Below are 15,409 nucleotides of genomic sequence, written 5' to 3'. Positions count from 1 at the left end.
TTTTAAACTACTAGTTTTGCAGGAACTTGTTACAGTAGCAACAGAAAATATATACCTGGCAAGCTGTGCACTTTGTACCCTGTGCTGTATATGTATGCATTTAAAAGTTTACCCTAGAAGCCAACATGGTAGCAGAGTGGATTAAACCACTACTTGCAACACAGACAACCTACATCAAGGGCCAGTTTGAACTCCGATAATCTGATTCAAATCCAGCTTTCTGCTAATGTGCATGGGAAGACAATGAACTGCCATCCATGGGAGTGACCAGGAAGGTTCCTGGCTTTGGCCTGGCCTGGCCCCAGTTGCTGCAATCATGTAGGGAGTGAACTGGTAGATGAAAGATCTTTCTCTCTCTCTCTCTCTTTCTCTCCTTTTCTGTTACTCTTTCCAATAATAAACAAATTTTTTAACTTTTTCCTAATAGAATTTGGACAATTATTTATTTTGAGAAAATGGATGTGATAAAAGCATGGGACCACTGAAACTGCACTGGAAATATGTTGCAGGTGTTAGCATCTTAAAATGAAAGTTAATCAAATCCTGCTTACTAAGTGGGAGAAGATTATTTTACATTAAGTCTTCCTCCAAGTGCTATGGAAACTCACCTTTATTCTCAGAGTCTCCCAACAAAGTCTCAGTTATATAGACACCAAACTTCTGCTCCACCATTTTATTAAAAAGCAGATCTTGAAAAATTCAATTCCTATGACTCCTAAAACTATAAGGATAAAACCAAAGGACAGGCCAAGGATAGAGAGCAGACCACCCTGGACAGGATGAACTTGATGTCACTGGTAACATCAGAACAACAAAAGAAGAGCAACTTTCACTGAAGATGTATTGCTGTTTTTAAATCTCTATAGCAAACCACCTGGCCTAACCAGGATTCTCCCCCTCAACCCTATGTAGTATTCCAATGGCTGGAAGTATACATTAGCTCTTGTATCAGTCAATTGCTCATTACTACCACAAAAAACCTAAGACAAGCTACCAATGAAGAAAACAGTATTTCACTAAAGAGTTCTGAAAATCCCAAATCCAAGCAGCAGAGTGTAGACCTATTTTTGATGAAGAGCCATGGTAAATGGCAAAGAGCACACAGGGCATGGATTACAAAGTGATGCAGGAAGCAGAAAGAGCGCACGGCCCAATCATGGGCTTTCACAGCAACTCTCTAAGATGTCACACCAGAATCCAATAACCTCCCACTAGGCCCTACCTCCTAACTATTTCCTAATAGCTCCAAGATCTCCCAGTAGTAACACCTTGAAGACCAAGCATTTAACACTCTGCCTTGGGGAGACATTAGTTCACAAACCATGGCACCTCTAAAATAAGAGTGGTGAACCTTTCACAAACTAGTATCCTCTTGCCCCCCAAAAGAGGATATTACAAAGTTGGACAAGACTTCTGTTTTGTTAACTGAAGTATAGAAAATATATTTTAAAGATTTTCTTTTACTTTTATTGGTAAGTCAGATATACAAAGAGGAAGAGAGTCAGAGAGGAAGATCTCCTATCCATTGAGTCACTACCCAAGTGGCTGCAACAGCTAGAGCTGTGCCAATGTGAAGCCAGGAATCAGGAGCTTCCTCCGGGTCTCCCACATAGGTGCAGGGTCCCAAAGGCCTTGTGCTGTCATCAACTGCTTTTCCAGGCCACAAACATGGAGCTGGATGGGAAGCAGCACTGCCAGGATACGAACTGGTGCCCATATGGGATCCTCACACATGCAAGGCGAGGACTTAAGCCACTACACCATTGCGCTGGGCCCAGAAAATCTTAGGTGTACATGCAATAATTCCTTCCATTTGTTCACATCAGGGAAACCATCACCTGAGTGAAGTCATAGAACATGCCCATTTCTTTGCAGATATTTATTGATCAGAAAAAGGGATATTTCAAGCAAATGTCCAATATGAAAGCATTAGTATGCCGTAAGGAAGTCATTCAAAAGAGTACAGCTTGTCTTTACACAAAAGCCAAAACTAAATGAGAGCAGGATGTAACCACCACTTCACTTCCTGCCTACAGACAGCCTACTCCACAGCAGTGGCGCGTGGGGTATGACAGAGGTTTGGCCAGATTCCTGCTGCCAGAGATTTATCCCTGCAGGCGGAAAGAGCATAAATTGGTCTATCTAATCTCAGCTACATAAAGGAAGCATTTCTCTAGCCTAATGGAAGGGAAGATTTAGAGAAAGGACAATAAATTCTCAATCACTGAAGGAAAAACCAGTGTGATTTGAGGAAGGTTTTATGTTACCCAACTGCTGCCAAGAGGGCCTGGTCCTCCACCTCCCTAGCTCCCTCATCCTCATGTGCTGCCTGCAGGAACCAGTGGAGAAAAACCAGAAACTGTTGAAAATCTACAGGTATAAAGAAGGTAAACTACAAAATGGCTTCAGCTAAGAAAAGCTGACCAGGAGCAAACCTGCTACAAATACAAACCTGAACCACAAATTATGTGAGCCAGGTACCAGGTTCAGCATCCTCAGACATTGGTTTTTCTCATTGGCTTCAGAATAAGGACAATGACTGTGGGCATTTTACCAAACTACATTTGAAAAGTGGAGTGACTGCCCACACAAAGAGAAGCACCACTCATGCTGTAGGCCTACCTGCCTCTGATCTCTGTGCTCCCAACCACTACTCCATGTGCCTCAAAGATGGCCCCTCTGTCCAAACCACCTCTGCCATGCTGCCAGCTTACCCTGGGTCTTTATTCCTCAGTCAGATGTGTCACCCACAGATTTTGGGTCAGCCAGTATCTTTCTCCATTGCTGGAAGGTCATGTGGGAGGAAGCTCACCCAAGTCTCAGAAGGCACCCTTGCCACCCATCTTCACTGCTACTTCCTCTAATCAGTACTGACATGATCCCCTCAATGTGTCCGTCATCTGCTCCTCAACAAAAGATGGGATTTAGTTTTCCCAGACGGTAATAGTGAGATCACAACTGACCACATAGTTGGCTCAAATTCTTTTCAAATAAAGGTAGTAGCTAAAAGGAGAGTCCCTTTCCCCCAGTTAGCCCTGAAGCCTCATGGTACTGAACTCAATGCAGTTCCCATTCTGGTTGCACCTTGCCTTCCCAGGCTCTGCAGACAACTTTATGCAGCAGAGCTTTTCTCAGAATCATCTGGAAGCCTAGCTAGTGACCTAGAACGTGCTGTTATTTCCCCTGTCTCTATCTCCAGGTTGGGGGCCATCAGGGTTTAGAATAAGTTGACGGGATGTTAGGCATGTCACAATAGATCACTCACTGCTGTCTGCAGGCTCACAGAGAGCCAGAGAACTCTTTCCTAAGCACCAGCCACAGCCTCGGCCCAGGACCTCCCCCAGAAGCCAGCCATCACCTGCTGAAGGTCATCCACCCTTTGTCTTCCCTCTTGCCTCCCTTTTCTCCACTTCCTGCCTGATTTCCTGTCTCTTCCTTTTCTCTAAATTGCCTTCATTGTCTCAGTTTAGCTCTTCCCTACTCATTAGCCCCTTGCCAAACACACAGAGAAATGTGGCCTCCCCAAATCTCTGGCTCCTAAAACAACTAGAGTATTGACAGGACATCTAAATAGGGCTTGATGATCCAGAAGGTAAGCCAAGTTCAGGCAAAGCAGTCTGGCTAAACACTGATTTTCATAAAAAATTTCATATGTAATATTTTCAGAAAGCATCCAAGTAGTTACCATGGGGAAAAATGAAAAATTTGTTGGACTTCCTTAGACATGATTATATAGACCTCTTTTTTTTCATGGCAAACTAGGGGGATTAGGGAGATGTTAAGGGCTTCTTCTATCTCAGACAGGCTCACAAGGGAACTCAGAGCAGTTTGGGCAAGTACGCAACAGGCCCAAGGCTGTATCCTTACCTTTTCCATCCGCTCAATCAGCCGGTCAAGCTCTCCAATCCTCTGGTCTTTCTCTTCTAGGCTGATTTCTGCTGCCTGCATCTTTTTATTGGCTTCTTCAATTGCCTTCAGGAAACTATTGGTTTCTTCCTACAAAAGAAACATCTTCCTCTCACAACAGGCATGGAGTACCTAGATCCTTCCTTCACCAGGCTCCAAGCAATGAAACTTCCTCAGTCACAATTTCCCTTTAAAAGCACAGCCTTGCAACCTAAGAGGGTCTCGCGAACCATAAATTCAAGACATGTAATTCTGATTCTCATCTACGAGTACAGACTCATTCATTGTGTGGCTTTTTAATGCATCTGACTGAATTTTTTCCTTTTTTGTTTTGTCCCCAGAGTCTTTAGGTCTAAAAGTTGTCCCCCAAGAGTTTGTGAAGGTTTAAATAATATTGAATAGATAGACTGAGCATCACTATATCCATCCACAAGGCAAAGGGGATTAGGGCCAGATCTAGCATTGAATGTATGATTCCCAGGTCTTTCTCCCTGATAGCATGCACCAACTCACTCCAAGGGAGAAAACCCACTCATGTGGCACATCCAGAAAGCCAAAAGACAGATGCAACTTCAAGGAATGTATGTTCTTATAGGGGAGTGAAGATGTAAACAATACAGGATATCTCTTCTCCTGACAGGTGAAACAGAATCCCATGGGCAAGGGCAAAGAGACACAGTGAGCTTCACAATGACAGAGTTGCTTCCAGGTGTATAAAGGGGAGAGATTTCATTCATGGAGAGGAGAGCATTCTCAAGGAAAGAGAAATGAGGTGATTTCAGGTAGAGAGGAGCAAATGGATAAGGGAGGACACAGCTGCAGGCAAGCACAGATGCTAACGAACAACCAGATTAGCTGGAGGAAGGTGTGTATTTAGAGCAGGGAGGCTGATAATCAAAGGCAGAAAGAAAAGTTGGGGAGCAAATAAGCAAATAAATCTTTTTGGCTCCATCACCCGTCTGAGCCCACACAGTCACTGCCATGAGGAAACCCTACTGCTTCAGCCTTGACACCCACCAGAAGGGCCTCCTTTTCGGCACTGTGCTTCTGCTGCTCCGCCTGCAGCTTCTCCTCATACTGGCTGTACAGCTTCCTAGTCATCTCTCGCAGCACCTCCGCATTGGCTTCTTGGGATGCTTCCACCTACAACGACATACATTTCAGCACTGCAGTTTTTGCAATCAGCAACTTCACCACTGCCTAGGGTTCTGTCATAGAAGCAGCAGGAAAGAGTGGGACAAGGAGACGGGGAAGAAGGAAGAAGAGTGAGTGGAGGCACAGAAATGAAGCACAGCGTTCTCCGCTGATATAGCTGGCACTGGACAGTGGTACTTCCATCGGTCACTTTTTCAGCAGGATGATGCTCACTTTTCTAAATAATCCCGTAAGTTGTTTTGGCCAAGTCAGACCCTAGGATAAGATGTCAGCTAGGCTCAAATACACAATCTGGACTCATCAACTCAACACTGTTGTACTTTCCAAAAATGTTATGTCTGCAAACAGTCTGACCCAGTGAGGGGAATACGAAGCAGGTGCCTCCAGCGGCCTGATCAGGTCCAGCTTCAGCTTGAGAAGGAGAACAAGGCAGCAGAACTGTGGGTGAGCAGGACTGAATGGCGGTAACGGCCAAGGCCTCAGTGTGCTCTTCCTGCCACTGATCGTATCCTGCTGAAGGTTTTTCTTGGTCCTTCTTCCCATGTTGCTGCTTATTCCACAGAGCTGGGGCTGTTGGATGCATCACCACTGGGAAAGAAGGCAATCAACCTCTACAGGTGATATGATACTTATAACAAAAATGTGCTAGGTTTCTCTCGATGCCCTTTACTACCACCCCTCCTCTCATTGCTGGGGAAGTATTGGCATCAAGAAGTGACAAAAGGAAAAATCTGAAGCAGTGGTTATCATAAACTGAGAAAAGACAGGAGTACCATACACCTCACTTGTACTGTACACAAAAACTGTGAGATGGGCCTCTCTCCCTGGAGGCCTGCACACCCTGTATCCAGGTCATTTGAAATATCCTGAGTCACCATAACTGGGGAAGCAGGGAGTGATAAAGTAAGAGGAACAGTAGGGAAAAATTTTAACTCTACTGGTCAGATTGAAAACAAGCATCAGTCCCTATAAGCAGTAACTACAGGCTGGACAGAGCCTGGACTAAGGGAAGCAGCCAGGCTGCCTAATAATGTCCCACACCCCGATAATGACCACCCTTGGCTCACTAGCAATGTCCAGGACAGACACCAGTAGCAGATTCTCAATAAGTACTTGTGGAATAAGTAATTGGATAAATTACTGAGGAAGACTTAAATCAGCATTCTTTGACTTTAGCTATAAACCTTTGTTTCATAAATTTAAAAAATCTTTCTAATTGTATTTACTTGAGAAACAGACACATAGGGAATGAACTCCTATCTGCTGGTCTATTCCCCCAAATGCCTACATTAGCCAGGGCTGGACCAAGGTCAAAGACACGACCACAATCTGGGTCTCTCCTATGGACAGTAGGTACCCAACTACTTCAATCATCACTGTTGCCTCCTAGAGTCAGCATTAAGAGGAAGCTGGAACTGGGAGCCACCGCTAAGGCTCAAACCCAAGCATGCCAATGTGAGATGTGGACCTCCGAAAAACTTGGCTAAATGTCCACTCCTTCTCCAGCAATTCTTATTCTGAAAGGCAACAGATAAAATAGGAAAGAGAGGCACTGTTTTAACTCAAAGTCAAGAAAAGTTCACCTATCCTATGGGCTCCCTGTTCCCTTTCCCATGCCCAGGGTGGCTGTGGGAGGACAAGCAGGCTGTGATGGCAGAACCCTGTGGGGGTGGCAACACAGAGGGTATGCAGCATGCCAACCCTTCTTCGTCTAGATTGCTCCTGAGGAGACCTGCAGGAAGAAGGACCAGTTTGTTTTCCGAAATTACTAAAACCATCACCTTCCACTCCCTCTAATATTCTGACTTAGGTAAAAAATTGTTATGCAGATATACTACCCATAAGACAGCATAAGCCTATATTGAACACAATTTTACAACTATATATACAGATTTTTTTTTAAAATCACTTAGGAAATAATTTCTTGAAAGTTTTCCATGAGCCATTCACAGGTCTTCTTGTCACTGGGTAAGAAATCTGTCCATGTTTCAAATATGGGGAGAGCAGTGACACCTCCCAGACATAAACAGCCCAGCACAGGAATACAGATAGCCTAGGGACCAAGAGAAACATTTCCCAGGGTCCTCAGATGGCTGAGGCGGGAAGCGGGCAGAGCTCAAGGACCACTGAACTACGTGTCCTTAGCTTGTTTTTGTTAAGTTATACAGAAAGGCCTGCAGAGCTCAGAGAAAATCTGAACAGCACAGGGATACAGGCCCAGAACATCTGAGTCCCGGACCCGTGGGCATCCCAATTGCCTAAGCCACCTTCAAGGCAACCAGGAGCCAAGGAAGAAGTACCCAATGGGAGTGTGCACGGGACACCTGCAACCTGGACTGACAGCTATAAACACAGAACTTCCTCACTCACCTTCATTTTGAGGCCAGCCTTATGGAGCCGATCACAGAGGATGCGAAAATCAAATGGAAAATAGAGAAAAGGACATGGAAGAAAGAGACAAAAGGAAGAAAAGAAAAGTCAGTAGGAAATCTAGACGTGTCTTTACCTTCATTTTCAGCAGCTGGTTTTCAACTTGTGCCACATCTAACTGCCTCTGTTTCTCCTGTAGCTTCTCCATGGATGCTTCATATGTCTTCTGCAAATTTCTAATCTGATCCTTAATGTTGCTATTTTCCAAAGTAACATCCACAAGGGTTTTCTGTTTGGAAATAAAAACAAAACTGGAATTAGTAGTGTAAAGAAAACATGGCCGGGGTCATGCACTGGGACATCTTTGCCTCCTCCCTCTGAGGCAGACGTCAGGCCACGGAGGATGCTGCCCTGGGTCCTGGTCTGGACTGAGGTCTGCCATCCCATACTGTGATGGGCTAGGGAGACTCCCATTCATATCCCACAGATGCTGCCAATACCGCTTGGGGTGGATGGAAATGGAGGAAAATGCAGTTTTTCCAAGGAAAATTGTTCTCAATATATTATTTCTCATGGGAAAAAAATACTAAGCACAATTCAATCCCATTTTAAACAATAAACATATGAACTGGTTCAAATAGGTATTTATGCATACACAGAAGAAAGATAGGAAAAATGTAAATAATAGCTCTTACTATGGGACAAGAACACAGATATTTATTTTCTTCGTTGTTTTCTGTGTTTTTTTTTTCATATTCCCACATGAAATGTGACTGTTGTAGAATGGAGATATATTGTCCTTGTTTATTAAAAAAATCTGTCACTTCTCTATTCCCAGACTGTCTGCCAGAATAGTGGCAAGGCTGAGGTTATGCCACTGCTGGCAAATGCCTCAGCTTCTTCCACTGGGCAAAGGAAAGTACCCAAAAAAGAACTGAGTCTGACAAAAGCCTAGCATCTATCAAAAGCATTGTGACTACTGCTCCAGGCCACCCACTGAAGCAGGAATATTTAACTAATACTTTAGCTATCTAGCTGGCTAATTTTGCTCAAAGAGAAATGGTCTCCATAAATGCCAGAATTTTGACATCAGAAATTGAGTCATGGTACCTTCCACACTTCCCCAAGTTAATCAACAATCTGAAATCCGAAGACTTGGGAACCAGTGGTGGAAAGGATTTCTTATTTCTTAACACCTTTTTTTTTTAAAGATTTATTTTTTATTATTTTTTTATTGGAAAGTCAGATATACAGAGAGGAGAGACAGAGAGGAAGATCTTCCGTCCGATGATTCACTCCCCAAGTGAGCGCAACGGCCAATGCTATGCCAGTCCGAAGCCAGGAGCCTCTTCCGGGTCTCCCACGTGGGTGCAGGGTCCCAAAGCTTTGGGCCGTCCTCAACTGCTTTCCTGGGCCACAGGCAGGGAGCTGGAAGGGAAGCGGGGCTGCCAGGATAGAACCAGCGCCCATATGGGATCCCGGGTGTGCAAGGCGAGGACCTTAACCATTGCGCCACCACGCCGGGCCCGGTTTCTTAACACCTTTGTCATATCCATGGGATGATCCGTTTCTGAAGCTTCCCCAACTCTTCAGCCTTCATACTGGACAAGATCTAACCTCTGACTCCTGAATCTGCTTGAATCAGGAAAGAGAATTTCTAGTGGCAGTTATCAGGAAGGGGTTAAAGGAAAATTTGAAGTCATCTGGAAACATGAAATCACAGAACAGTTGAGCTTTGACAAACTTTGGATCCACTGACCCGAGTACTCAGTCCTCTGAGCACCCCTCTTGAGACTAACTCCTCCATCTACACAAACACCTATGATCCATACCAACAGGCCAGACTCTGATCCTGGCCCTTCCACTAGTTCAACACCGTGCACATGCCATTTTTCTGTGCTAAACTCAATTTGTCCATAAAACAAAGGAATTAGAGCTCATCACAACAGGTTTGGCTCTGATGTTCTATGAAATCAAATCAAGACTCTGGAGTCACTGTCAATAATAACGAAAGCGGGAAGAACAAGCAACAGGAAGAAACTGGGACCATGCACAGATAAGAAGCCAACAACCAGGCCTGGGGCGGTAGCCTAGTGGCTAAAGTCAATGTCTTGCATGCACCAGGATCCTACATAAGCACCAGTTCTAATCCTGGCAGTCCCACTTCCCATCCAGCTTCCTGCCTGTGACCTAGGAAAGCAGTGAAGGACAGTCCAAAGCCTTGGGACCCTGCACCTATGTGGGAGACCTGGAGGAGGCTCTGGGCTCCTGACTTCAGTTTGGTACAGCTCTGTCTGGTCGTAATGGCCACTCGAGGAGTGAATCAACGGACGGAAGATCTTCCTCTTTGTCTCTCCTCCTCTCTGTATATACACCTTTCCAATAAAAATAAAATAAATCATAAAAAAAGAAAGTCAACAACCACTGCCTTAAGACTCAGCTGTGTTTCCTAACTGCTATAACACAGGAAACTCTCTCTCTTACCACCCCCCCTCTCTCTTTTCTTTTTCTAACAACAGTTTAATATTTTGGTTGTGTAAGGTATCAGAACTAATATTCTGAACAGTAACTAGAAATTAGTCAAGGTTCCTGTGTTAGGGCTGACCTTACTCTAGAACAGATTTCTGAAATAAGTGTCCATCAGATGGCAAAGCAGAATTTACTAGAAAATACCTGCAAGGCTTTGTTGTTGTTCTGGAAAGAAACATCAGGAACACAGTACATATCTCAACCAAGTCCCAGATGGAATACAGTCCTGGGTTGGCTGGGAGCTCTAGCAAGTCCCCTGGATGGCAAGAGGAAGGGCAAACAAAAGCTACTGAATGTGCCAGCCCCATAGTGGGGCTTGGCCTGAGGCCAGGGGAAATTTGGCATACACAAAAGACAGCCAGGAAATGGGTGGGACTCAGAGGTCCCCTGAGAAATAGGCACCCCAGACGAACCCAGACATGAGGCCCACCCAAGGCCACTGCTGGACAGCAGCCAAGCTTTGTTGTTGCTACCCATGCCATATCGACTGTTGTCAAAGAACACAAGCATCTAGGGATTGTGGAGATTCCCCAACATGAAAATGTGTTTGTTTAGCTCATAAATTATTTATACAGAAAGAGTTAGAAATAGTTCATGGAACTTTTAAGAGAAGAATTAAAAGATAATAGCAAATGAAGCCGGAGGAGAGGCAGGCGCTATTGTTTCTATACTTGGACACAAAAGCCAAGGCAAAACATTTCCAGCAAAGATAACATTTTGTGTTGAACGTTTTTCAAGTTCATTTGCAAGTGTTGTAGTGAACTCAGAATGGTAATAATGGAAAGCAATTGGATAGTTAGCTCCTAGGACATCAAGCGCATCAAGAGAACAATCTCCTGTACTGGGCTGACAACACACATTTCTACAAGAGGAGGAACCTGGGTCTCTCTGTTTCCATCTGACACTACCTGACATTCTTTGGAACATTCTTTCTCATGCAAACTAATTTCCACCTTAAGAAAACAGGTTTGCAAAACTGGTATACACAAACTGTAAGAATAGACCGCTTTGGGTTAAGTCTATCTTTTGCATTTTGGGACTTGAGGGAAGGGCTCTCCTACAACACAGTGGCTATAGGGCTATAGGGAAAGGGGGCTGGTGTGTCATCCTAGGCTTGGCACCAAGCACTATTCTCACATCTGGTGGAGCAAGTGATGTCTCCATCACTGAACTCACTAAGTCCGAACCCCGCTCTGTAAACATAAACAAAGGTGTACAGCCTCGGCTTGGATATACTTCCTTCAACTTCACAATCCTTACTGTGGCTATGCTTAAGGGAGTCCTAATAATGAGCTGCGGCGATTCTGTGACTTACCTTACTCTAGAGGAACAGCACCCACTCTTGATTAAGCTTAAGTGATCTCTAACAGAAGGGGCCCCACCTAACCATGAGCAGATAAATACCTGCAGACCAATGGAGTCCGACGCCAAAGCTGAGTTCATGGCATTAAAGCTATCCAGGGCTGATGACTGGGCTTCGATGTGATTCTCCAGATAGTCCTGCTGAGCTCGGGTAACCTGGACAGAGGAAGGAGGGGAAAGTCACGCCAATCTCAATCTCCACACACTCACCACAAGCTTCACTTACCCGAAACTTTCTTCTGATACAGCCAAATACACTTAATACCAAACTTTGAAGAAGTCAACATGCGCTTGACAGAGTAGGCAGGGACAAATCATTTTCTTTTAAATGGTATAAAGGTACTTCAGAATGATCATGGAAAATGGGATTAAAAGATGGTTCCTTTGGGGCAGAAGTTTTTGAAATTGGTGCATATGAGGCACGTTCCAAAAGCTCAAGAAGAGGCAAGCTCTGTTGTGCATTCAGTCTTAATTTAGGTGTGCACATCCTATATCCAAATACTAGTTCAAATCCTGACCACTCCACTTTCAATACAGCTTCCTAAAATGAACACGCTGTGAGGCAGCAGGCATTGGCTCAAACGCTTGGGCCCCTACCACCCACATGGGAGACCCCAGAGGAGTTTCAAGCTCCTGGCTTCAGCCTAGTTCAGCCCTGGCTGTTGGGAATATTTGAGGAGTGAACCAGTGGATAAGTGATATCTTTTTGTGTCTCTATTTCTGTTTATGTGTCACTTTGTTGTTAGGTAGATGAAAATAAACATTTTTTAAAGTTTATGAAAAATGCATTTTCTAAAAAGTATGTATGGCTTTTTGGCACTGCAATAAACATTGCTTATAATGCCACTTTTCTAGATGCTTTCTGAAGTACCCTCACGGTGACACATTCAACCCAAAGCCTTACTTATTCTTTGGTTCTGCAGTGCAGAGTCCTCAACAACACTGTATCAGACTCAGAATATTGTACTTTTCAGGAAAGACAGGGAGTCAGAGAGGTAATGTGACTGGCACCCAAACAGCTCAGAAAGAGCAAAACAGAACTTAAAAATGTCTTTGGTCATCTTGCTTTGAAGTTACTCAACTCTCAAGAGTTGTTTTGTAGCTGTCTTTATTGGGTGTGTGTGCTTAATGTGCAGCTCATCAGAGTCGCACTCAAGCTAGACCTAAACGAGGACTGAAAACAGACAGGCAGGGGTCAGGAGAACTTGGGGCAGGGGTTCCCAGGAAGACTCATAGGTAGGCCTTTGGTGCCTGTGGGAACCACAGAAAACAGCACAACAGAGCAGAAGTGTCCCATGGGGAGTGAGAGAAAAGAAGCAGGGGCCTGGGGCAAACACCTGTGGACAGGCACATGCATGTCCACAGAGCAGTACAGCAGCAAGTTTAATTTGCCTGCAGGGTGTGGGAAGGTCTGGAGAAAGAAGAGACTGGGGGTATAGAGATGGGATCCCTGGGTGGGTTCTGGTGTGAGAAAATGAGGATGCAAAAGAGATGGGCATGGAAAGCAAAGGGTAAAATCTTATTTATGCACCGAATAAAAACCCAACCCCTTGGCTTTGAGGACAGTCATTCATGTCTGTCAGTGAATATCACAGTGAATTTCCATGAATAGGAGAGAATGCCACAAAGCTCCCACCTGACAGTGAGAATGGGCTAGGTGGATATGTTTATACCTTCATACTGCTATAATCAAGGTAGTAGGTGTTATCACAGCAGATAGTCTCACCACACAATCATCAATTAAGCTCTACAACAGGGCTGTTGTAACTGCTCTTCTTGCCTGCTTATTTTGATGGTCACTGGAAAGTATGTGATACAATGTGTTGCACATACGGGTTTTTATCTTTGAGAATAGCAACAGTTTTTTCATCCCACAAGCATTCTCCTAATTACACTAGAGGAAGGATATTTTTCTTACATTTTTGTATAGGTAATATACTCACATTGTACAAGAACTTAGAAAATGCAAAAGTAATTATGTGTAATTAAATCTATTTTAATGCCAAAAAGTTTTGGAATCCACATATAGATTTATCATAATATACATTTTTCATGATCTTTTTCAAGACCCTTTTGTATGCATGGGTTTCAAAAGTTCTGTTATCAAAATAAACTTATCCTTTAATTCCATTTTCACAAACTTCTTGAAGTTCCCTCATATGTTTTATTTTATGTCCCCCTTTCAGTGAACAGAGTTGTAATACTTTTACTGTTATAAACAACACTACGATAAACATGCTCATCCATCAGACATCTGACACATGCTAGAAATAGACTTCAGGGGAAATGTACTGAGCATAAATAAGAAGATTACTCTCATCACAAAAATTTTAGAGTTTAAGTAATAAACTTTATCCTGCAATTTGGTGCCTTCAGTTCATTGAAACATGAAAGAAAGTTCCAGTAGCAGGTGCTAGCAGCGAGCTCAGAGCTCGACCATCCCCCCACAGTGCCCCATCACTGTGAGGCTGACTTACTGACAGATCCTGAGTGAGCTGCCGAATCTTATGCCGCATTTCATCGTAGTCTCCAAACATTCGCTTCCTTACTTTCTCCAAAGTGGCTCGTACCTGCAGCCCATAACGATGCTAAGTTAGAGATTCAGCTAATTCACTTTCTGGAGTTCCAAAACATTTATAAAACTTTAATGAGAGAAGGGCCATACAAGAAATAATCTTATGGACAAGGGATTTAGAAAATTGAGCAAAAATATCATCCAATTCTAAATCAAGGAAATAATTAAAATAATAATTATATTTAACTACAATTATTAATAAACACCTCTTATCACGTAATAAACTGAAGAAAAAATGGTTTGTTCAGATACACCTATCACCCTCAAACCACCTATCACTCCTCTCTTCTCATCAAATATTTTTACAAGTGGAAAGTTTGTAATAAATAGACTCTATAACACATGGCTATGAGTACCAAAAAAAAAAAAAAACCAAACAAACAACAACAACAATAAAACGTAAAGCAAAAGACAACTTCTGAGGTTCGCTATCTCTGCTCTAACTACCAAAGAGCAACTATATGTCTGGAATGTGAGGCAGGAAATTTAAGCACCAGAGAACCTGTGCATGTGATGGGGGCTCCTCATACACACCTACAGGAGACACCATAACAAAAAGAACTGTGATCCCCAAACACTGTTCAAGCGTCTCTAATGGTACCACTCTGAAGAGCAACAGGACCTTCATTTTTTTTTTTCAACAAAAACAAAAAAGTTTTTAAAATAGTCCCCCTTCTGGTACCCCTAGGATAGATAAAGGGATTCTTAAAGAGGATGGGAAGTCTGAGAGAGTTTTCTCCAGATGTATTCAGGAGCTGCTATTTTAGGGAAGAGCTGAATGGAATCTATTTCATTAGCCTGTGATTTTTTTAAAAAGATTTATTTATTTTAATTGAAAAGGCAGATATACAGAGAGGAAAGAGAGAGGAAGATCTTCCGTCTGATGGTTCACTCCCCAAGTGACCACAACGGCTGGAGCTAAGCCAATCCGAAGTCAGGAGCCAGGAACTTCCTCCAGGTCTCCCTTGCTGGTGCAGGGTCCCAAGGTTTTGGGCCATCCTCGACTAATTTCCAAGGCCACTAGCAGGGAGCTGGATGAGAAACAGGGCTGCCGGGATTAGAACCGATGCCTATATGGAGTCCCAGAGTGCAAGGTGAGGACTTTAGCCACTAAGCCATCGCCCCGGGCCCAGCCTGTGACTGTTTAGGAAAGAATTTGGGGGAGATGCCAAGATGGTGGCAATTTTACACAGCTACACACTGCTTTAAACTAGACTCTATGTTCATCTGGGTAACAGGATTATGGGTAGAAATGATGGACACTGGTGGTCGAGACCCCTAGCCTTGCCCAGATGAATTCTAATGATACGATTTACTCTCCTGCCAATAATTACAATTATTGATTTTCCCTCTAGGCAGGCCGAAGGGTCTCATTTCTGCCCTGAGCCTATCCCTGCACTGTTCCTTCAGTGGGAGTGGTACAATCTGGAACTGGGTGTTGATTCCACTGGCAAACGCTGCAGGAAGTCAACAAGCCCAGAGTGTCTTTCACCAGGGACAGAGAGTAAACAG

At 43.7% G+C, this 15,409-nt stretch overlaps 1 protein-coding gene across 2 annotated transcripts in view; it reads right to left on the bottom strand.

Annotated features, from left to right (window-relative positions):
- LOC121148527 (myocardial zonula adherens protein) overlaps positions 1–15,409 on the bottom strand; it is an 86,406-nt gene that overhangs the window by 47,531 nt on the left and 23,466 nt on the right. For both annotated transcript variants that reach the window (XM_040968591.1, XM_040968592.1), the window contains exons 4-8: positions 13,800–13,892; positions 11,365–11,478; positions 7,568–7,720; positions 4,924–5,049; positions 3,868–3,996 (exon numbers count right to left, since the gene is read on the bottom strand). In XM_040968591.1, the coding sequence (XP_040824525.1) occupies positions 3,868–3,996; positions 4,924–5,049; positions 7,568–7,720; positions 11,365–11,478; positions 13,800–13,892 (615 nt within the window). The remainder of the gene's footprint in view (positions 1–3,867; positions 3,997–4,923; positions 5,050–7,567; positions 7,721–11,364; positions 11,479–13,799; positions 13,893–15,409) is intronic.

This window comes from Ochotona curzoniae, unplaced genomic scaffold, assembly GCF_017591425.1.
Source record: "Ochotona curzoniae isolate NIBS_2020 unplaced genomic scaffold, NIBS_Ocur_1.0 scaffold_4701, whole genome shotgun sequence".
NCBI classification, from domain to species: domain Eukaryota; kingdom Metazoa; phylum Chordata; class Mammalia; order Lagomorpha; family Ochotonidae; genus Ochotona; species Ochotona curzoniae.
The sequence above is the reverse complement of the archived record's forward strand: the minus strand, read 5'-3'. Positions and strand labels throughout refer to the sequence as shown.